This window comes from Oryza glaberrima, chromosome 5, assembly GCF_000147395.1.
Source record: "Oryza glaberrima chromosome 5, OglaRS2, whole genome shotgun sequence".
NCBI lineage: Eukaryota > Viridiplantae > Streptophyta > Magnoliopsida > Poales > Poaceae > Oryza > Oryza glaberrima.
The window spans coordinates 20,435,689-20,459,520 of NC_068330.1; the positions used below are offsets into that span (position 1 = coordinate 20,435,689).

The 23,832-nt window shown below is 42.1% G+C and overlaps 2 protein-coding genes and 1 long non-coding RNA gene across 4 annotated transcripts; 2 read left to right on the forward strand and 1 right to left on the reverse strand.

The window, feature by feature from the left end:
• Nucleotides 1-2,315: 2,315 nt before the first annotated feature.
• Nucleotides 2,316-6,635, forward strand: LOC127773270 (TOM1-like protein 6). The gene is made up of 9 exons (XM_052299310.1): nucleotides 2,316-2,638; nucleotides 3,504-3,582; nucleotides 3,767-3,865; nucleotides 4,207-4,320; nucleotides 4,408-4,556; nucleotides 4,656-4,737; nucleotides 4,816-4,901; nucleotides 5,166-5,396; nucleotides 5,476-6,635. The coding sequence occupies exons 1-9, from the start codon at nucleotides 2,499-2,501 to the stop codon at nucleotides 6,377-6,379; spliced, it is 1,884 nt and encodes a 627-aa protein (XP_052155270.1). The 5' UTR covers nucleotides 2,316-2,498; the 3' UTR covers nucleotides 6,380-6,635.
• Nucleotides 6,636-6,672: 37 nt separating this feature from the next.
• LOC127773271 (alanine--glyoxylate aminotransferase 2 homolog 2, mitochondrial-like) lies at nucleotides 6,673-10,544 on the reverse strand. Its single transcript, XM_052299311.1, has 9 exons — nucleotides 10,255-10,544; nucleotides 8,746-8,976; nucleotides 8,462-8,632; nucleotides 8,163-8,306; nucleotides 7,874-8,053; nucleotides 7,538-7,763; nucleotides 7,318-7,431; nucleotides 7,145-7,231; nucleotides 6,673-7,037 (listed from the first exon to the last, which is right to left on the reverse strand). The coding sequence occupies exons 1-9, from the start codon at nucleotides 10,498-10,500 to the stop codon at nucleotides 6,994-6,996; spliced, it is 1,443 nt and encodes a 480-aa protein (XP_052155271.1). The 5' UTR covers nucleotides 10,501-10,544; the 3' UTR covers nucleotides 6,673-6,993.
• Nucleotides 10,545-18,831: 8,287 nt separating this feature from the next.
• LOC127774928 (uncharacterized) lies at nucleotides 18,832-22,624 on the forward strand. Of its 2 annotated transcripts, none has more exons than XR_008017847.1 (2): nucleotides 18,832-19,303; nucleotides 22,362-22,624. It is a non-coding gene; the product is annotated as an uncharacterized LOC127774928 (long non-coding RNA). The 2 variants fall into 2 exon arrangements; XR_008017848.1 differs by having other exon boundaries at nucleotides 22,365-22,624.
• Nucleotides 22,625-23,832: the final 1,208 nt, after the last annotated feature.

A 23,832-nucleotide genomic window follows, 5' to 3' on the forward strand; every position in this document is an offset into this window, starting at 1 on the left:
CGTATACTTTCCAAACTAATAAACGATACATTTTTTTCAAAAAAAATATATATACGAAAGTTATTTTAAAAATCATATTAATTTATTTTTCAAAAGAATAGCTAATACTGGTCTGTTTATATCCATTTGTAATGGCAAATGGTAAAAGTTTTGATGGTAAAAGATTTGACATGGAGTTGGTGTTTAGATGTATCATACAGTTTTGCTTTTTAGCACTTTTTGGTGGAGATAGAGAGCATGCGCGTGGTTCTGGAGCACTTTTTGACACATTTTGCTACCATGGACTAGCAAATGGCAAATACTAAATTGCCAACTTTTGCTACTAGTGTTATCCAAAATGGCAAAAAGTATTTTAAAATGGTAAAACTTTTATCATTTTGAAGGATCTAAACTGACTCTTAACTAATTATGTGTTAATGAGTTGTTCCGTTTTATATGCTACCGAGATTAGTTCCCACCCAGGAGATGCTGTCCATGATCATGACTGACCTGGAAAGTGCGATCGGAAGTAGAACACGATGCATATTTTTCATATATCGTTCGTTCAGCTTTGGCGGCGAGACACGGCACAGGTGGAAAATACATGTCCGGATCGATGACGTGGATCCATGCATCTAGCTCGTGTAAATTTCGCTTTCTTACTCGCGACTCGCGAGACTCGCATTTTCAAGTCAACGTTTTTGTTCTCTTCTCCCATGCGCCTCGCTCTCCTCACCAAGCAACCAACGGGGACAAGCCGCCAATCCGATTTGATTATTTATTGGATTAGTCAAATATGCGATAGTAGTTTACTAGTAGTTATTAGTTAAATTGATAATCAGTTGGAAAGGATAAGGCGTGACGGCAGATGCTTCGCGCCATTTTTCAAAAGTAAAACTTTAGGAAGCTACGAGTTTAATCATACTACTGACTACCATTTTTTTAAAAAAAAATACTAACTACCATGCATTTCATTTTGTTTTTCTTTAATATTTCTATCTAAAATTTTAAACCTACAATAACTTATTATTATTATTTTTTCTTGTGTTGCTGGGTCACAGTTTTGGCCTAGACACGCAACATGATAAGCAAAAATCGTTCTATACGTGTAGTTCTTAATTTAACTGTTACGACGCTTTGGTTTCCAGTTATGTGGAATTTAATCTCTTTATGTTATACTTATAGTATGATCAAAGCTAAAAAGCCTAGTTGATTAGCGGCGATGGGACATGAATACTTGGCGAATCCTTCTAGCTGGCCCTTGCTGTCGGAAAGCTCGAAAGGTCTGGTTACGTGCCGCCCAAATAGATTAAGGCCAGAATAAGTTTCCCTTTCTTTATATTACTATGTAATAAATAATAATGACGCGTATACAGTACAGGTACGTGCAAACGTAAGGAGGTTAGGAATATATGTAAGGGGATTATTTCCATGGACGAAATTAATCTATTTTGCTACAAAAAATGGCTTTGTGGAAAAACTGAAAATTAATGATAAACTTCAAAACTATATTTATTTAATCTAAAACTTGAAAACCATTTGCATAAAGCTAAACTCCCTTTTAACCATAAGAATGTTAAATAAAAAAAATTATAATGTCATGGTATTATATAATTCCTTTGTTCAATCATAAGCACATATTTCCTCCGTCCCTAAAAATACGAATCTAAAATAGGATGTGACATATATCTAGCACTATAATTTGGACAAAGATATGTCCAGATTTATAATATTAGAACGTATCGCATCCGGTAATAGATTGATTTTTTACGGGACGGAGTGAGTATATGGTTGTCCTCTTTTACGTTGAATAATTATAATGATTTTTAAATAATTACTCCATTTGAGGGTCTAAACAAAATAATTTGATATTATAATGCTCAAAAATAAATATAAAGAAAAATCATATGTAGAAAGTTTTTATTAAAAATACATATTATTATTTAAAAGCTCGAGAAACGTGTATACTACTATTCCATACCATTCTCCTGTAATAAATAAACCATAAAAAGATCAACAATAACACATTTTTTCTATTGTTCATCATCTGAAACAATCTAGACGCCTCCTCCTTCCAAAAATGACAAAATCAGCCTCTGCGAGACAAGCCGAGAAAACAGGATTTGCAACTTGCAAGTACGACTACTAAACTGTCGTCAATGGATAGATAAACCCCTTGGACCAAAACCGCTTAAACCCAAAACAATCCACACAACACCATCCCCCGATTCCTCCCCCCTACCGTCTAAACATGGCCCGCCGCCAGGTGGGCCCCGGCCCCACCCGTCATCTACCTGATTCCCAATAATCCGATGTGCATTAAACGCACCAGAACCGAACGAACCAATCCCGTCTCCTCCTCGCTTTGCTCCTCGCGATTCCGGAGTCCACCTGCCCTCCTCGTAAAAGGAAGGCGAAAAATCGAAGAATTTCTCGAGCTCCGTATCGCGTACGACACCCGAGCCGAACCCCCCCCCCAACCCGAGGCGGCGGCGGCTGCGGCGGCGGAGGCGAGCGGGATGTACCCGGTGGTGACGGGGCCGCCGCCGGCGAGGCTGCCGGCGTCGACGCGGGTGGACAAGGCGACGAGCCACCTGCTGCAGGGCCCCGACTGGGCCATCAACCTCGAGATATGCGACACCCTCAACGCCGACCGCTGGTGACCGATCGCTCGCTCGCTCGCTCGCCTCCTCCTCCTTCCCCCCTCTCCTCTCCTCTCGCCGTGCTAGCTCGCGCCGCCGCCGCCGCCGCCGCCGTGGTTTGTGCGGGGATGGATTGTTGTGCTGCGGGGGCTTGGAGCTGAGCTTTTGCGGTGGGGAACGGGGAATTTTGTCTGTTTAGCTTTTCTGATTTCTGTCGCGGCTCTGCTGTCCTCGTCGAAATTGGTTTTAGGAGGGAGCGTTGACTCGATTGGTTCGGCGTGTGCTGGTCAATGTTTCGATCGATTTCGCGCTGTTGCTACCTGATTGAGGTTAAATTGAGATGGATTTTGGGAAGTAGCCTCCAGTATGTAGCCATGGATTGTTTTCCGCCTCCGGTAGCGATTACATATTATGAGAACTAGAAGGGGGTGTAAGGCGCCAACCGGACGACTTTTGCATGTTAACCTCAGCTTAGGGTGGCATGTCCGTATGTTTCAGTTAACTTTTAGCCAGTCAAGGAATCGTGATTTGAGATCAGATGTAGTTATGTCTTAGCTCCCATTGAGACATCTCGATTGATTATGACAGAATTTCTGGAGGGTTGTAGTACATGGTTTATTTTTCAAAAGGGTACAAGGTACTTGCACCAATGTCCCTAAAAATATGGATTGATGTAGTTTTAGTGGTTACTGGTTAGTTTAAGTGCATATGCTTGCAATTTTCGTCAATGAAAAAGAAAAGGTGTGAAGGTAGTTTACTATTTTCTATCAAAGTTGTTGTTCATGGTAAAAACGCATTTGATGCTCCCTGTCAGATATTGTTTAACTATGTTGAATTTGGACAATGATTAGTGATTACTAAAGTATTTCCACTTTGAATCAGGCAAACAAAGGATGTGGTAAAAGCTGTGAAGAAGCGGTTGCAACATAAAGATCCAAGAGTTCAGTTTTTCACTTTGACGGTATGTGGATGTTTTTTGACAAACGTCAATTTGTTCAATTGAATGAACATTTACACATATATTGTTTTATTTATCTGCTCCTGACTATCCACATGGTAAGGGAGCATATCAAATTATTCTTCTGTCAACACTACTTCATGATTATGATTTTTCTTGTCTGACGTTGGCTGCAAAATCTTTTCAGTTGTTGGAGACAATGATGAAGAACTGTGGTGAATATGTCCATTTTGAAGTTGTTGAACAACATATTTTGCAAGAAATGGTTAGAATTGTCCAGAAGAAGGTAATCTCCCTGCTTTGGTTATAGCCACTACTCTCGTTACTGCTCTCATGTTGTTTTAATTAGCAAAGAAAAGTAAAAATACTTTTTTTTTTGGCACTAGGCCTGTTTGGATACTGGGAACTTGTATCTAAATCCTTAGGAATTTGAACTAAATAAACAGTCTAAAAAGAAGTTACCTCACCCAAACAGTGGAAGTTCTTTCTGTGTTAAGAATTTATGGAAGCTTTAATTTCTGAATTTTAATTGAGTAACCAGTAAGATTGAGGTGTATATAATTGTGTCAGGATATTTAGAATGATGCTGTTTTTCTGAGAATATTCATTTTCTGAATGTCCATGCAGCATGATACTCAAGTGAGGGATAAAGTATTGATACTTCTGGACTCATGGCAAGAAGCATTTGGTGGACCTGGAGGCAAATATCCACAGTATTACTGGTCATACATTGAACTTAAGGTATGCATCAACCTTTTAGTTTACTTATAATCTACTTAGGACATAAATCTCATTTACCATAATAGCTGATGTCAAAATCTGTTACAGAGGTCAGGAATAATGTTTCCCAGGCGCCCTGTAGATGCTCCTCCAATATTTACTCCCCCTGCAACACATCATACTCAGTCCTATGGTTCACCTACATATCCTGCTGGAAGTCTAAATGAGAGAATGACATCCGATGTTGAAACTCTGAGGTTGCATTACAATCTACTACTTATCAGCTCTTCTCATTCCAGCTGTCCTTTTTGTTATCTTACTTTATGATTATAACCTTTTATTGCTTTTGTCATCAGTTTAGGGGACTTAAATAATATTAGAGATACAACAGAACTTCTGTGTGATATGGTGAATGCTTTGAATCCTTCTGATCGCATGGTAGGGTGAAATTCTCAACACAAAACTAGTTTTGTTGAAGTTCACGCAAATGATCTATTAACATTTTGGTGACCCCAGGCTGTTAAAGATGAAATTATTTCAGAGCTTGTCACCCAATGCCGATCAAATCAACAAAAGCTCATGCGATTTGTCAGTTCCACAGGGTAAGCTCCTTGGATTTCTAGTTTGTGTTCCTTCCTGCTTATGAATAATGTCAAAAAAGGTCTGAAGACTCGGTCTCTCAAACTGTACAAAGATATAATTCCTTTTTCCAATCACCACTTGGTGTTTCCCTGAAGTGACTTCAAAGTTTGCTGTTTTTCACTAGCACATGCATAAGCATTCTGCTAATTTTATGCCATATAATTGGTGCTATAATCCAGACTGCAGAAATTAATATCTATGTTTTTGTGGTTTCTGTTGTTTAGAAATGAGGAGCTACTGAAGCAAGGCCTAGAAATCAATGATCGCTTACAGAGCGTACTTGCAAAACATGATGCCATTGCTTCTGGAGCTCCTTTGCCGGTCGAAACACCAAGGAAAGACGAGATACCTAGAGAAGATCCAAAAATAAAGCCATCTGCACCTCCGATTGCACCTCCATCCGCACCTCCAGTTGAAGAGGATGAAGATGACGAGTTCGCTCAGATAGCAAGGAGGTACTTAAAAGTATCCTTTAACAGGCAATCTATTCATTCATTATCAGAAATTTAGTCTTAATGCTTTTTATATCTGCAGAAAAAACAAGTCTGTGATAAGTAGTGATGAGGCATCATCCAGTGCTGGTGATCAGGCCCTTGTACCCGTTGACCCAGTAACTTCTGAAGCCTCATCTTCTGTTGCAAGCAATGCAGTGGTGCCTGTTGACTCGTCTCCTGCCAGTGGTACTCGGACAAGAGAGCAGGACATGATCGACCTTCTAAGCCTCACCCTGTACAGCCCCCCTGAAGCATCTACAGATTCTTCTTCACAGACCCAAAATGGCACGCAGCAGTCTGTCACGTCAAATGGGCCAGAATTACCACCAAACTATCAGCCTGCTGCATCAAATGGATCACATTACTCTTCTAACCAGCAGGCATATCCAACGAATCAAGCTTACACCCCATACAACAATTATGTTGTACCTTGGGCCCAAGCTGGACAGGGCACACAGGCTGGAGGAGCATATCAAACTCAGCCCATGCAACAATATGGATCTAGCTACCCAGCACCACCATGGGCGATGCCAGCAAGTGTCAACTCAACCAATCCTTTTCAGCCTGCAACATACCAGATGCAGAACCCTCCTGTTGCTTCTGTTGCCCCCACAAATACCTATCCAGCTCCTTCATCGCCGTATGCTGCTCCGCCAAGGCAACAAGTGCCATCTCCTGCAACTGCAACCAAACCGATGCAACAGTACAACTCCTTTGTTTCTCAAACAAGAAGTGGTCCGGCAATGGCTCAAGATGTTAGAATGAATGGTAATCCACGGCCATCAGAAACTACAGCGGCTGCGGCCAAACCATACTACATGCCAGACAATTTGTTTGGTGATTTGATTGATGTGAAGAGTTATGGTGGAGGCAAGATGAGTAGAACGGCGAGCATGCCTAGTCCAAATGGCAGTGGCCAACCTTTGCTGGGTGGGAAGAAATAGTTCTAGAGTTCCAAGCTAGCTACTACGGTTGTTCCACACGTGTCTATATTTGCTGTTGTATATCTGTTAAGGTTTCGCGTTGGTTACATTGGTTAATTTCGTGGTTGCCGCTTGTATTTTAAAAGAGTAGAGCATCATTGCTTGTAAATGATCGATGACATTCATCCGAGGGTGGCTTCTTGCTCGTTTAACTTCACCGCTTTGGTTTGTGAAGTATGTGTATATAATATTCAGCTGATGTGCAGACATTCTCTCATATATTGCCAAGCTGAAACAACTTTTGCACAACATCATTGCGAAATCACTGACATTTGCCAATATAATTGTTTCAACATTTACATCGCCTGGGCATTGTGATTGGTTCGTTTTGTCGTTCAGCATGTAAACAATAACTATAACAATACATCTGACATTGACATGCGCTTATTGGTCACAAGTCACAACACATCTGATTAGAGACCGGAGGAGCGCCTATTGGACCATGTGTTGAGCAGCGCATGGTGGGTTTGCAGGACAGATTACGAGACAACGAGGTGCTATCTCACCAATCCCCAACATTATTTATGGATACGGATCACATGCGGACAGGTTGATCCTGCCAGTCCCTCTCCGACTCACAGCTTCGATAGTGAAATGTCCATCGCCTCAATGAAGAAATCTGCATGCAGCAAGATACGTTGTTCATCAAACCATGTTACAGTCATGGATCAGAAATTACTGAAACATGTATTGACAATTTATCAGCAGCAGAGTAGCAGGTCTTACCGGAGTCCTCTTTGGTGAAGCATAGTGGAGGTGTTACTCTGAACACGTTCCCGTAGAAACCACCTTTCCCAACCAGCACACCCATGTCTGTGTCAAAGAAGAAAGTTCAGAAATCACTCATGGTGAGATCTTTCAGTAACACAACTGGAAGAGGCTGAGAGGATCAGTAGTACCTTTCATGTGGTTCATGACATGACCGATCTCAACTTTGGCCGGTGTCTTCTTCTGGCGATCCGTCACCAGCTCAACCCCAAGAAGGAAGCCTTTCCCTCTAACATCACCAATGACTGGAAAATCCATCCATACAAGCCAAAATGTAAGGAACAAATCTACCCTGGATCCATGTGGTTGCAACGTGATTTTACTGATTTTATCTTAGTTACTGATACTCACTGTCATGCTTCTCTTTCAGCTTGTTGAGCCGTTCCTTCAGGTAGGAGCCAACCACAAATGCGTTCTCCTGGAGCTTCTCCTTCTCCAGAACCTTGAGAACAGCATGGCCACCGGCTGTGCTGACGGGGTTGCCACCGAAGGTGTTGAAGTAGCTCCTGCGGGTTAACACCTGAGCGATCTCAGGGGTTGTGACGACTGCTCCGATCGGTATGCCATTGCCTATACCCTGAAGATGAAGAGAAGGAACATGTGAGTTTCCCAAAGATTGTATTCGTCAAAGGAGGGATGAATTGAGTCTGAAACTCTGAATGTTATGGAAGGATCCTCAAGATTCACCTTTGCCATTGTAACTATGTCTGGGATGACGCCGTGCGATTCAAATCCCCAGAAGTGGCTTCCAGTTCGTGCGACTCCCGCCTGAACTTCGTCGGCGATGCAGAGGCCGCCAGCTTTCCTTACCATATTGTACACAGCAGGCAAGTATCCTGGTGCCAGTTCCACTATTCCACCCACTCCCTGGAGGAGGAAAAAGAACTCGTTTTCAGAATGATAAGAAATCACTGTTGATCGAAATGACAAATAAGATGGCCATTGTATGATAATGCATTGAGATTGATATATGTACCTGTATGGCTTCCGAAATGAAACCACCGACCCTTCCTGTAGTTCCAAAATCAATGATTTCCTGAACATCTCGGGCATACTTTTCGCCATCAGAACCGAAAGCACCTCTATATGGGTCTGGATTAAGTGCATGGTGCACTCCCGTCTGAACAAATTATAAATGAATAATCATTAGTTTCAGTGATTTACATGTAATAGTCGCAGTTTTTTTTTTTTTTGAAACAACAAAAGTCGCAGTTTTAAGTCCTGCGTGTTTACTCAATACCTAATGCTGTAAGCGAAAACAGGACCAACACTTGCCTGAACAACATTAAATTTCCAGTTGCATTGAGCGGTAGCACCCATTGTTCCAGCCGCATTCCCGTGGTATCCATTCCTGAGCGAAATAATGTCATGGCAACCAGTGTAAAGCCGGGCAATCATCAGTGCAAGCTCGTTCGCCTCCGTGCCAGAATTTGTGAAGAAAACAACCTGAAAAGAAAGGAACAGATTCAGGTAAAGCTTTCAACAGGCAAAAAAATCTTCATGTATTTCTAAACAATTAGCAATATTCGGATAGAGAAAGTCCAGTTTTCTCAAGCTACCTTCAGATCACCAGGCATTTTGGCTGCCAATGCCTCGGCAAAATCTGCAATAGCATGATTCAGGTAAAGAACTGTGGAGTGTTGTATCCTCTTTGCTTGGTTGACCATCGCCTCAACAACATCCGGATGGCAGTGCCCGCAACAAACGGTTGCAATGCCACCAAAAGCATCCAGGTAACGGCAGCCATCCTCGTCGAACAGGTACTGCATTTTCCCATCGACTATGTTCAACTGAAATGTTTGTTACATACTAAATGGTCAGTTTTCGGAACTTGAAATCTCCAAAAACCATATCTTTCTCACATATTGATATGTTTTAGAACGAGAATTTTCCCTTTTTAGAAAATTTTTAATAACCCTCTTCTAAAGAATTCAAGGTGATCTCAAAGAGCTATTGTTGTTTTCTTTTTCTTCCTACCAATTTTATCAACCAGATAAACGTCCCTGTCAAAAAGTATTTTTCACATGGTTCACGAGGAGTTTAGCAATGTGCATGATCTCCAGTGATGAGAGGAGTCAGCAAGACACAATGTTAGGTGCACAGTTTGGTTGGTGCTATATCCTCCTTCAGGAATCCAATCTTTAACATTGTTTATAGAGTACTTGGCAATGCATGTGCAATTTTAAAATGGAAAGGTGTCAGTTATGAAGCTATTTTAGAGAGAGACATATGCATATGTTATTGGCGCAGCCACATATGTTTGAGATCTAGCAGACTACTAGCACAAGACGTAGTTGAGCAAACTGACCTACTACTATTCACAAGATAAAAAAAATATTATTTCTTCTTAACTATGCATATTTGCAGACAAGAACATAGAGGCTGCCGTTTTTACTAAGCAGAACAGAACATCTATGTTATGGGAAAGAGAAAAGACAACTACATTTTTGTACTAGATTCACAATTCCCCATACTACAACTAGTAGTACGACTATCTTGGAGATTCTGCAGAGCATCTTGTGAGGTTTACCAAACAGTATACGGTAATCTTTTCAGTTTTTAAAACCAAGGGATACCTTGTGATAATCGCGATAACTGCCAAACCGCGGGTGGCGGTAAGCCCACTCCAAACGGTAAGAAGTAAGAAATGCTCAGAGTAAGAAGTAAGAACAGGTAAAATGGCATTCCAACCAAACCTATCCAATAGCGACAGAAAAAGACGTTGCACTTCCAAAAGGGCTGCCTTTTCTTGTAACAAGATACACTAATAAGCCACCAGCAAGAGATCATAAAAAAACAGAGAAAACAACAGCCTTTGCAAACAAATTAAGGAGATTTGTTTAAGCTACGAGCCTGATCATCTCTGAACATCGCCGAACGCCGATGCATTTGTGGCAGCATTTGAATGTAAAATGGAAAAATGCGTCTTGTTATAGAGACAAAATTGCAGTATTTCTTTCTAATTTAAGGTATAAACAATCAAGAATCCGATCTGTAATACTACAGTGTTTTCCCCCCAAATCGTTCCAAAGAAATGGGAGCGGTGAAAAGATCGTGGCGTAACGTACAGGGCGGTCGTAGAAGTGGAAGAGGGAGGGGCTGAGGAACTCGGCCCGCTTCCGGGAGATCTCCTCCGCCCGCGGCCCGTCGTACGGCGGCGGCGTGTAGTCGAACGGCGGCATCTTCGGGGCGGCGGCGAAGGCATTCTCCGGCGCGGGCGCGGCGGCGGCCGCCGCGGCGGAGAGGCTGGACTGGGCACGGACAGGGGCGAGCGCCGCCTGGAGGAGCCTCCGGGAGGAGGCGAGGCGCTGCATGTCGGCGTCGGCGTTGGCTTCCTTCCCGGTGGGCGGCGCGCGCGTGTGAAGTGGTTGATGCCACCGGAGGCCATGGCTGCGCCTATAAATAGACGGGGGGTGGCAGGGTGGCAGGGAGGAAGAAAGGGTGAAATGACGAGCTTGCCCTTCCCTCCTTTGGGCGCGTGTCAGAATGGGAATAATTAATGAAATTAAGGATTTGTTATCCTGGACTCACACGAGGCCCACATATGATAGACTCAGAGTGGTAAATCTAAATGCCTCGTGAGAATGAGACAGCAGTTGAAGAATCTGCTTCAAAATAGTTCATATTCTCAAAATTTGTAGCTATAAAATTTAGAAAATAAACTACTATCTCTGTCTCAAATCTAATATTAGGATAAAGATATATTTAATCCGGTACTAGATTTCTATATTTTAAAACGAATGCGTATAAGTCAGAAATTAGAAAACTTAGTTTTTTCGTAGGGTTTGTTCGTTGTAACTTTTGTGCAGCTGCGCAGCTGCAGCTGCTACGGTGACTATATTGTTTCTACACACTGGTATTGTTGGTGTAGTTACAGCTACTACTGCAGCAAGCTGCACCAAACAGGGCCATATTCTCATCACCTACTCAACCAGGCTAGTGTGAGACGTGGTAGGGTCTCAGTGTCGAGAGGCTCACCTACAAGTTCTCTCGGCTATACACTATGTCCCATAATATAAGAGATTTTGGTGAGTAAAATCACTTATATTATGGGGCGCCCACCAAAATCTCTTATATTATGAGACGGAGGGAGTGTTTTTCTTTTTCATTTGATAACGCCCATTTACATATTTATGGGTACATATTACTGGAGGTACGTTCAAAGAGATGAAGTCCAGTGATAAATCGGTAAAATCGCTCTCGCTGAGCTTTTACAAAAGCATGTCTGATTATATCCAATTTGTACCATGTTGCATGTCACGCATTCACACCCCCTCAAATCCTTGTATATTGATAGATCACTACCACCTGGTAATCCTGCCAGTTTCTTTCAAAAAAAAAAAAACTAAACCAGGTAAACCTTCCATTTTCTTACTGGTTAGTAATCTCCTACCATTTTCTTTCAACAAAAAAGATCATTACAACCTGGTAATCCTATCAACAAAAAAGATCACTACAACCTGGTAATTATATACCATTTTCTTACTGGTTAGTAACCTCCTGCCATTTTCTTTCTACAAAAAAAAAAAAGATCACTACAACCTGGTAATCCTATCAACAAACACGATCACTAAAGCCTGGTAATCCTACCGTTTTCTTACTGGTTAGTAACCTCCTGCCATTTTCTTTCAAAAGAAGATCAGTACAACCTAGTAATAATCAGTTGATCCAAGGTTTCTTACTGGTTTGGTAGGAGTAGTAAATTTCAGCTTCAATAGCTGCCAATTAGCGTCCCTAGCACAGCACACAGTATGGACAAAACTAACGCACTAGCAAAGTTGTTCACGGGCCCTCGTGAATGAACGGCTCTGCTTAATCGCAAATGAAGAAGAAGGGGGGAAAAAAGGAAACAAAATGAACTGTTCTGAACTTCTGCTCCAGCTAGCTACAAAACTGGCTAACTGTGTCGCAGGTCAAGAAACTGCTCCCAACGAAGTCCGATCAGTCGAATGAACAACCCATTGCTGTTCATGACGAAAAGACAACTTGTTTACCTTTGCAAGTGAGATGTGCTGTATCATGTAGGTATCATGTAGTAACGATGTTCTTTATAGCATAGTAGGTCGCCATCTTTTCATGTCTGATAGGAAAACACAACTAAATTAATCACTGAGTTAACTTTTCAGTTCAGGGAGTTATCATCGATTCATCGTCAGATAGTACTGCCTTTTCATTTATCCTCTTTTCACCAAAAAAAAAAACTGCCTTTTCATTTATGTAAGCTTTGAGAGTTTCAGTACTTAAACATTGGCTGAGTGTGCCATTTGCTCCTTTCTGGAAACGTCTATTGGCTGCTTATCCTATTGCCTTATCATGGAGATTGATGGATCGACTGATTGAGGTCCCCGGACACCTCGTCGTGGGGCAATCCTGACTACGACGGCCGGCGATGGTGTTGTCTCCTGCAGTCAAGGTTGTTGGTTCTCTGTAAGCACCTTCTGAAGAAGATGTTAAAGAACTCACTTCAGTAATCATTTTTAAGGGAAACACTACGCTGCTTAATCATCTGATATGAACCTTAATTATATATTTATCAATGCTAGTACTAGTGAAGTACTACTAACCAGCTGGTATTGTTGTTGGTTGGTTGGTTGATGCATTCGAGTATTTCGACGATCTTAAATCACTGATTGAGCTTGTACGATGTCGAGATGGCGACGCGATGATCGTTACCAAATTAAACTGAACTTCTATCTACCTCTCCTGCATTTCTCCCTCCATTTCTCCTCTCCGAATCTTATTTTATTCAGTTCCAAATATTTACATGTTGATAGATCACGACTGCACGGCGGGGATCTCTTGCTCAAGATAGCTCAGTTCACCTCTGCATGTACATTAGCTTTGGGAGATAATTTTGATAAGGTTTTCTGCGTTTCGTCAGTCACTAGCTTGCTTGCTGTAGTGACTAAATTAGCAGATAGCGATCAGAGACGGCGTGCTTGGCTTGTCCAGAGGCAAAACTGGTGCTGAGTCACCCTCCCGATCCAATCGAGCTGATGTGTCCGCTTGTCCTAGCAAGGAGTAGCTTGCTACAGCCATGTTGGTCGTGCGTGAAACGTAAGTGATGATGTGTATTGTGATTTTTTATGCGAGGCATCGATAACCAACAACTTAATTGTCCGGTTGTCCCGTGCTTTGCCACTGGCTCTTCTACCGTTGGTTTAGAGCAAGTTTAATAGTATAGCCCACTAGCTCCAAATAATTTATAGCCGATGTAATAGCTAATTCATACAATAGTTGCTTACTATACTATTAATATCTGGTCCCACATGTCATACACATATTACGTCTTGGAGTCCGTGCTGCAGCTGGCTATAGATCTGTAGCCCACTGCTCTTTTATCTCTTCCTTTATTTCTTTAAAATATATTTATAACTGGCTTATAGCTTGCTATTGTACCTGTTCTTAGAGTGAGGTTGGTGAACCTGAACACCTCCAGCCGTCCAGCGTATCCATTTCAATGTCAGCAGAAATTACTCAACTTCACAAGACAGTTGGGCGTTGGAACTTCTCAACTTCTTCTTCAGTACTGATCAGCATTCCGATGCATGGGAATACTAAATTCTTAGTTGTAAAATTCTATGCAGTGAAAACAATATGTTTGTTTGGCAGAGTTTTTAGGTCATAAACCTTTCAAAATACTACCCCGTTCTTTTTTAATAAATCCGTCTCAAAATATAAGAATTTTCTTAAATCGGACATATATGTTAAAAAAAATAGGTAGAAATGATTGGGGAAATTTGGGATTGATTGAGAAGAAAAAGTAAATAGATAAATTAAATGAAGAATGGTTGTGAATGGTTTATATGAAATGTGAGTGGAGAAATAACTTCATTTTCGACATACTGTTGTGCTAGAAAAAGCTACATTTCGAAACTGATGTAGTACTTTCTTGTTTTGAACATCGTCATAGTACCCCCAATGCATATATTTCATCATTTCTTGTCTAAGAGCATTCTGACTATTTTTGGCACTCCAAATATTCATATGGCTAGAAAAAGTCGATATCCATATTTCCTTCTGACTCCTACTGCTTCTCCAATGGGTCCCACATGCCATCCTCTCTTTCCCTTCTTCTTTACCCACTCTTATGATCTCCCCTATCCATCTACCCCATCCATTGCCCATACCACTGGCTATGTCATGTGAGGTGGTGTGTGGTGTGGGTGGTTGACGAAGCTTGGCCAAGTATGAGAAAGCCTCGGCACAAGGTGGAGGTGGCTGAGAGAGCTCACTAGCAAGTGTTAGAGTGAGCATGACTACATCGGGAGTTTACATTGGTGGCCATGTTGCTTAACGCCACCGAAAGGAGGCATTTGAGGGAGCTCAACAGCGAATGGCGAAGCAAGTTAAGGAGGAGGTGCACAGAGGAGGAGACAGTGACAGACGTGCTACTAGATGACACAAGGGGAGATGGAGCAAGCTCGGGGAAAAAGAGAGGTGGCAGATCTGGTGCATCAACAACGATGGCAAGCCGGCTGCTTGGGGTAGGTGGTGGACCACAAGAAAAGATGGTCGACCTCCCATAGATAGGTTAAGGTTTCTTTATTGTGGGCTAAGAACTAATCCCCCACGCAAGAAAAACAAAATGGCATATTAGCCCATAATTAATTCAGTATTAGTTAGGAAAGCATGCGCACGGGAATCAACAGAGTGGAGTTGGGAGCATAAGGAACGAACTCAGCCTAAGGTTGTGTTTTTTTACACTTTCCCAACTTCTATCCCTCGTTTTATGTGTACATGATTTTTAAGCTGTTAAGCGGTGCGTATTTTGAAAAAAAAGTCTATAGAAAAGTTGTTTTTTAAAAAAAAATCATATTAATCCATTTTGAAGTTTTTTAGCTAATACTTCATTAATCATACGTTAATCTACTGCTCCATTTTACATGTTGGGAAGGAGGATTCCCAATCCTTGCTTATGAACTCAGCTTAAGTTTGCTCAGCAGGTCAGTCGATCTGTCGGCCATCTTAGATGGGTTACGTTTTTATACTTCGCCTACCATAAATAAGCGATGTTTTAGAATACATGCAATCAATAGGGTTAAGTTTTGATCATCAGTTAATCTTTAATTATTCAAGTTTTGAAAGTGATAAATGTGCGCCAAAATATGAAGAGGCACCGATCCATATGAATTCTTTACGAGACATGCATCATGTTTCCTCAAAATTAGATATAGTACCAAACTTTTGGAAATCTTGAAGTCGTGAACTGGGGAGTAACCGGAGCTTCACCGGATGATGCGTGAAATCTCTTCTTGTGTTGGAAAACCGCTTCGTACACTCTCTTGTTTGGAAGGAAAGGGCCAATCGTGCGATCAAGTCGCGTCCTACTGAATGTACTGCCAGCCGGCGATCTGGCACTGACACACGAGCAGAGGGGGGTGGAAAGGGAGACAGATTAGCTGATGTCATGCATGACTTGTGCGAGGAATCTCTCGATGGAGATTGATGGCTCGCTCGTTTGTCTGGACCCGATGCGGCCGATGACACGCTGGCTGGCTGGAGGCTGGGAGCAGCGAACTACCCGAACCAGCTGTGCGGCTACGAACCAACGGCGTAGTCGCGTGTAGCGGTGTATATCTCATTAGTCCGGCCAAGACATTTGCCCTCTCGTGGGCCTCAAATCAAAGCCGCCTCTCACGTCTCCTTGGCGATCCGCGACACTCACACACGCACACGGCAGGTGCACGGGCCGCGCTGACGCCTCCCATTGTCCGCGTGGGCCGCTCACCAAGGCAGGCCACGCGCGACTCGGCACGCGCGCGGTTGAGCAGAAGAGCAGGCTCCCGGCCCCGTGCTCGTGTCCCCCGCGCCGGACCGACCAGACGACTATTAGCTGGGCCGTCGCCGTGCCGAGAGCCCGAGAGCCTCTCATCGTTTCGACTGGGCCGGCATGTCTCGCACCTCCCCCAAAGAATCACGACAATGGGGACCCGATCACCGATTCCTCACGATGAATTCATATATTAGAGGATGGAGATGGTTGATATCTACCACCCATGGTGAATCTAATGGTCCAAAACTCATCACCATCGGGGATGGTGGGGGCGGGGACGGTGCACCATTCACCATCCCTGTCCCCCGTGGTGACCCGCATGTAATGTAGCTAGGGACCAGCTCTAGACTTTACAGTTGTTTTGGCCCATAAAAATGAAGCCTAGTAACCATGTATATATCTTCTAACCCTAATCAACCCTCCCCATCTCCAAATTTCTCCCCAGCCACCACGGCACCGCGCATAGCGCCGCCGGCCGCCGTCTCCCCTCGCGCGAGCGCGATCCTCCCCCCAGCCGTCGACGCACGTGTGCCGCCGCCGGCCGTCGTTGCGCCGCCCATTGCCTCCTGCCATCGTCGCACCGACCGGCGCCTCCGGTCGTCGTCGACACATACTCGTCACCTCCGGCCGTCGTCGATGCGCGCTCGCCACGTCCGGTCGTCATCGCGCTGACCGGCGCCTCCGGCCGTCGTCGCCGCGCGCTCGCCGCCTCAGACCATGGTCGCGGCACCCACCGCCTCCGGCCAGCACGCCATCCGCCGCCATGGATTCCTCCGCCGTTCGTCGCCGTCGATATGACCAGCAGTTTGTTGAGTATATTATTTTGGAAAAATATCAATGTGATGTACTGCTGATTTGTGTTCCATTGCATTTATATGATTTGTTGATGAATTTGTTGTTTAACCGGGTTCACCACGGGGAAAAATTCACCATGTGGTGATCGGGGCTGGAGAAATTGTAGCCCCGTCATGGTTGACGGGGACGGGGACGGTGAAATTTTTTCACCACGGTGATGGGGACTAGGGTGACGGTGAATTCACCTTTGCCGCAACCACGGTCGTCGCGTCCCTCCTCCTGACGTCCGTTGCGCCACCACCACCGGTGCACGCACGGCACAGCACAGACCACTATTGATCACGTACTCCATTCCTGATTCCTCCCGGCGGATTGGATTGGACTTGGACGGAGTAGATTCCTCCGTGCAGGCGTGCAGTCCACGGCGCAATCAGCACGCGCACCTCGTGGGTGCGTGCGTGCGTTCACTCATGGGTGTGTCTAGTAACGCGAGCTAACTGGAAAAGGGCATATGCCCCATGCATGCACCGGCGGTTGGGAACACACGCGACGCCATGGCGAAACGGGCAAAGGCGACCCACTTCGGTTGGCTCGGTTTCCCAACCCTTGCAGCTAGCCGACGTCCCGGTCCCGGTGACATGATTTCAACGGTGTTATACTGTTGTTTACAACTGCAGAGCACTGGATATGGCAAAGACAGAGGACACTTGAGGCCCATATACTGTGTTAAGGCTGCGTTCTTTTAGCTACTCTCTCTGTAAAAAAAAAACAAACCTAGTATCCCAAGAAACTATTAATGAAAGAAACAAAACACCATAGTACCCTTAATTAATGTAAAACTTGTATTGATTGGTAGGTAGGTGATGGGTACTGAAGTAATAAAATTTCTCGATTTGTGGATTAGTGGTAGGTAAGAAGGTAGAAATTGGTTTATTTTTAGACAAATTTCAAACTCTAGGAGTTGATTTATTTTGGAACGGAAGGAGTAGTTTGGATTAGCTATTACTTGTTTTCCGTTAGTACGCTTTTCGATCAAACTGCTAGACGGTGTGTTTCATGCAAAAAAAACTTTATATAAAGAAGTTGCTTAAAAAATCCAACAAATTTATTCATCAAAATGTTATAAACTAATACTGGATTAATCATGTGCTAATCACATTTCTCATTTTACGTGCGGGTAATCAGCCCATCCAAACCTCCAGGAAGAGTGGCTCCAACTGTGGCCCCAGATTACGTTGGACCTGCTATAGGTCCAACATAAATCATAATTTGAAGTCATAAGACTACACAACCTAAAATATTAGTTTTTAAAATACAGAATATCGCCTTCCCCCCAAAAATAATTTTCAATATAAAACTATTAACAACCTCCCCTATCACATCAACCCATATAACTATAGACACTTGTTTCGAGCCAAGCCTAACAATGTGTGCTATGCCCATGTGACCCTATAAACTTGTTATCATAGCTCCTCCTATGTGATCCATAGAAATTGTTTTGGATTACTAAACATGGGTTCTAATACCACTTATTAGAGTGCGTAGTTCGACCCACTAACCGTGGGTCATCTAGATCACATTGGGTCTTTTACCACACAGGCCTAACTATAGCTACAACTTTTAAGTCCTAGTTTGCACACACACTAATCTTTTGGGTGAGTGCTATCCCCATAAGTTGTGCTCCCCACTATTATAGACCCTAGCTTGTCTTTTTCACTTTTCCACTTGCTGGTTAGGGCTCGATTTTCTTCTACTTAATCCAGTGTTTTTTCCCCTTCCCTTTAATCCTCCCTAACTACGTCAGCACATTGCAGTTATAAACATCTTTTCTTTTGCTAATATATTGACTTGCAAGGTTTTTGCACATTGGAAATAGAAATGTGGGAGTAAATCCAACATGGTGCTGCAGTGTTAGTTGGTACAATTCTCCTGGGACATATTCATTCAGATATGCTCAAATCTCAATCAACATTCCACTTGTAGGATATCAGTTAACATGCCTCCAGCGAGCGGATGCGGCTTCCCTGTCCCGATACGCTGTTCCTTTCCTGTTCCTGGCGACGTGTCATCTTCTTATTTGCCGAGTTTTTTCTGGTGGGCCAGTACGCATGCGCTTCTCTTTCACTTAAATGGCCGTCAACGTCTCCGTTCTTTTTCACACAACGGCGTAATCCCTTGATCCCTTCCCTCCCCCAACAGAAGGCATCGTCTCTCTCCATGCTGCTGATCTACTATTACTACAACAAAATAAAAATTCCCCACCTTGACCTAGATGAACTCCGCCAGATTCCGCCGCTTTACGGGTGAGCTCGAGCACCGCTTGCCCGAGCAGTCGATTGTCTCGAGCTCGCCACCACTGATCAAGCGCCTTTGCCGCTGAGTTGGAGCTGATGCATGGTTCAGCTCGTGCAAATTAATCAATGTCCAGCTGCATCAAAGTGCATGAGCTTGGATCTAGAAGATCCATGATGTGATCGATGCTAACATCGTCAAGTATTACGCCAACCTGTGGATCCAATCCAGCCCCTGTGACTTGATTTTGTTCAGTAAGATCCCAATCCCAATGTTGTTGCCTTTGTTTTTCAGATCTGTTCAATTTTTGACAACTTCTGAATGCTATGCATGATTTAGATAGTATTTTGTGGCCTGAAGAGGATTGCTGTATAGTTTGCACATCGTTTATTCAAAATCTGACCAAAAACACATATTACTACTAATAAGTAAACTTCATTGCAGTGTTCAGTAAATTAAAAATACGAAATGTTGTTGCACTAAAAGAAATTAATATTGCAAGTAGGTCAGGGGAACATATTGTGGAAATCAGTGTCAAATTGTTGAATTGGCCTCCCTTGGTGCAGCCCCTGACTTTCTGGAGTCACTGAGATAGGAGTATGAAATAAAGGGTGTGTTGATGCTTCCAGAGCAGCATAGTACCGTGATACATGTAAAAAAGTTTGGTTGCTGGGAACCTCCAGATGGCCCTAACATAACAAAAAAAAACAGAGGAAAGGTCAGGGATGATAACAAGAGCATGCGATTTTGGAGATTAATTATGTGAGAAATATACCATTACTGTAGCAGGTGGCTGTGACTGCATCTCAGGTTGTGGTTCTAGCACATGGTCCGGAACATCGTCATCCTTCTTCTTTCTCTTCCTCTGCGATGATGCTTTCTCTAAGCCACCAATAGGTCTAGCTAAACCACGGATGCCCTTTTCCTTGAGCTTAATGCCTCTTGGCTTTTTGGGCATCTGATTTTGTTTCCCAACTGGAAATAATATGTTTAGAATTGTATCGGTCAGACTATAATATGACTTATAATTAACATATAGAACTTTGATACGAACCTTGTGGGGAAGGCGACTTGTCTAAATCTGGATCACTTCTGATTCTCAAGAACTTCTCTATATCTTCTGCCAATTTTTCAGCACAATTAGTAGACATGGAGTATGTTTCTTCAGATTTTGCAGCTGTAGAAGCTATTCGAACAAACATTCTACACAATGAGGAGTATCAATCTGATATCTTTATTCTAGGGTCATCATGCATATTGTTGTTGCCACTTATATGCAGTGCTTTTGCATCAATTGTCCATCTTTTTAATATATATTGTTGAGGAACTGATTTAATATTGTTGACGTCAAGTATCTTCAGTGCATGAGAGCACAAGATGCCAGCAAATTCAAACTTCTTGCAACTGCATTTAACATTGGATTCCAACGGAGAGTATCTAACAACATGTTCAAGATGCTTACCGTTGGCCTTTATTTTGTACACCTTTTCTGCATCAACCTCACCATAGTAGAATATGTCACAATTCAAAGTCTGCATTACCTCTTCCTCAAATATCTTATAAACTGCTGGAGTATAAACTTCTGCTACATATCTCAAAATTCTCAACTCCGCCTTTAGCTTCGGTGTACTTTGTGTTGCTCTAAAGTCACACTTTACCTCTTCATATCTTTTATTTCCCACCAATCTGTCAAAGTGCTCAAAAAAAGTAAGCATGTCATACTTCACACTAATATAACCCTTTAATTCATTATTCAGGCTTTCATTTCTTTGGGTGGTACTCATATCCGCAGAAAACGTGTTCCGGCCATATACTAATGCCCATTGCTCCCTTTTCTTAAAAATCCGTTGCAACCATGTATTTTGCTGGAGCTCATATTTTTCAAGCAATTGGCCCCATGCACGTAAAAATTCTTCTTCCTCTTCCTGATCATATATGCAGTTCTGAAAGTCAGCATTAAATTTCTTATAGTCCTTAACACACCCAGCAAGGTGCTTGCAGGCATTCTGATTCATGTGCCATACACATATCCGATGATGAGTTTCTGGAAGAACTATTTTAATTGCTTTAGCCATAGCTGCATCTTCATCTGTCAAAATTGTTTTTGGCTTCTTTCCTGACATGACATTTAGAAAAGTTTTAAATAACCAGACAAAACTATTAGCGGTCTCATCATATAGAAGAGCAGCACCAAAAACAGTAGTCTTCTTATGATTATTCACTCCTACAAGCAAACCAAAAGGGCGTCCATCATCCAACTTTCTATATGTTGTGTCAAAGCATACAACATCACCAAAATCTTCATAGTCGGCAACCATTTTAGAGTCAGCCCAGAAAATGTTTGTAATTAAGTCATCCTCATCAACCTGAATAGAATAAAAAAACTTAGACATCTTCTAATGCTTTCTTCTCCATATATTCTAACACTCCTCCAGTATCACCTTGTTTGGTTTGTAGTGACCTCTTGGAGTATAATTTATTCTTCATGTCAACACGAGTAAACCCGAGATTCTCAAATCCACAAGCTTGTTTTGCCATCAAATCAATAGCTACTTTAGTAGAAATCCCTATGGATTTTGCGACTTCAATGCTTGCAACTTGAGCTTCATTTATCTTCCTTTGTGATCTTAACTGATGAGCCTGACTTCTAGTGGCAAGATTATGGTTATGTTCAGGCACAAAGTGATAGATAGAATAGAATCCATCTATGAGACTTATCTTCATATATGCTTGGCATTTGTATCGAGTTTCTGGCTTACTAAAACTATCGCCATAGCCTGAAGCTTCTGCTCTTTTGTCAATACCTCTACTTCCTGTTAATACAGTGCACTAATTGAAACAAAATGTCTCTAATTGAAAGTTAATGTAACTATAAAAAGAAACAAAGAATTTACCTTGACGAGAACAACAAAATGTCCTGTTTTTTATAATTTTAGTATTTCCCATGTAATGATAGCTGCTTCTTCTAATGCTGAAACCTTTCTTAAGAGCATAAGCATTGTAGAAATCATAAGCTTCTTGTTCAGAGCTAAATTTCATGCCAATCTTTGGCACCAAGTCTTCCAGATATTTTGTTGTATGAGTAGCTTCATTTGTTCCTTCATCCTAATTTTATCCGTGGTAATAGTTTCCATCAAAAAATTGCAAAAAAAAAAAGGAACGATGAATATAGTTGTTCATATGCACGTGCACATGTCCGGATCTTACAGTTTAGATGCAACTAATTTAACAAAATGTAAAGGAGAATAGATAGGGATCTTACAGCTTCTAATTGATTTCTTCCCAAGCCATCTGAGGGATCTGTGAACTCAGCAGGATTTGATGATGATGATGATGATGATGATGGGGCAGAAGTATCATCCAAGAATGCGAACGTACCGCATGTTCCTGCATTCTGCAATTGTGATGGCATTGGTTCAGGAATCGGGAGTTCATCATGGTGCCAAGATTTGGGAGAGTTCTGGTTAGTGTGGAGACGCAATCTGTGTAGATGAAAATAAAACAACTGTGTATTTGTACTTATGTACCGCTCTAATCCTTTTTCCCGCCACTAATTTTATTTGCTTGGCGCCATATTTTTGTTAGCGTTTAAATTGCGTTGTTTCCAATTTAATTGTGATATTACAACATGGGACGATGACGCCGTTTAAGTGAAAGAGGAGCGCATGCGTACTGACCCACCAGAAAAAAACCCAGCGAATAAGAAGATGACACGTCGCCAGGAACAGGGAAGGGAACATGTATCGGGACAGGGAAGCCGCATCCCCAGCGAGCAGTGCGCCGCGTTGACTCTTGCTTTGCATTGCAGGGCCCTCTACTTTGGGCAGAGGAAACACCCGGCTCACGAAACACACCGTCCTGAACTTCCATGCATGGCAGAAATGCAATAATGTTTACCTACCCGGTGAATAAAAACGTACTCCCTCCCTATTTTAATTTATGACGTCGTTGACTTTTTAATCAATGTTTGATCGTTCGTCTTATTTAAATTTTTTATGCAAATATAAAAATACTTATGTCATGCTTAAAGAATATTTGATGATAAATCAAGTTACAAATAAATAAATGATAATTACATAAATTTTTTAAATAAAACGAAAGATTCTTTGTTAAAAAGTAAACAGCGTCATATATTAAAATACGGAGGGAGTATTACGTTCGGAGGTAAAGTTGTTGATGGCGGTGTGCTGGTGCGTTTCTAATAACCAGGAGATCCAGCCTGGTGATCATTGTTTGGGGTCATTGATGTGATGGCTCCTTCTCTACCGGCTAATTTTATAACTCGTTTACACCCTTTTAATTTACAGGAGCAATATTTTGCATGCGTGGTCATTACATCGATTAATTATAGCTAGAGCATGCAGCTGTTGACATGTCATTAATCTGTTGGTATAGGTTACTGAAGACATAATATATGATGTTGTATACATATAGTGGCATACTCCCTCCATATTAAATATATGATTATGTTAACTTATTTGGTTAAACTTCTGAAATTCCCCTCATCAATAGCCCTCTTTAGTTTGAAAACATAAAAATAATATGAGTAGGTTTTATAGATTTTTCGTTTTAAGTACGTTTGCAATATTATAATTTTGTTGGATACTATCACTATATTCTAATAAAAAATAGTGCTTAAACTTGCGCATCAAAGACAAAGTAAAGTCTCCCCTTCAAACAATAAAAGATAGAGTAAAGTCAACAATTTTATATATTTAAATACAAAAATAGTACTTATATATTTAGATGTTGAGGCCTATATGGGTGCCAATGCTAATAACTT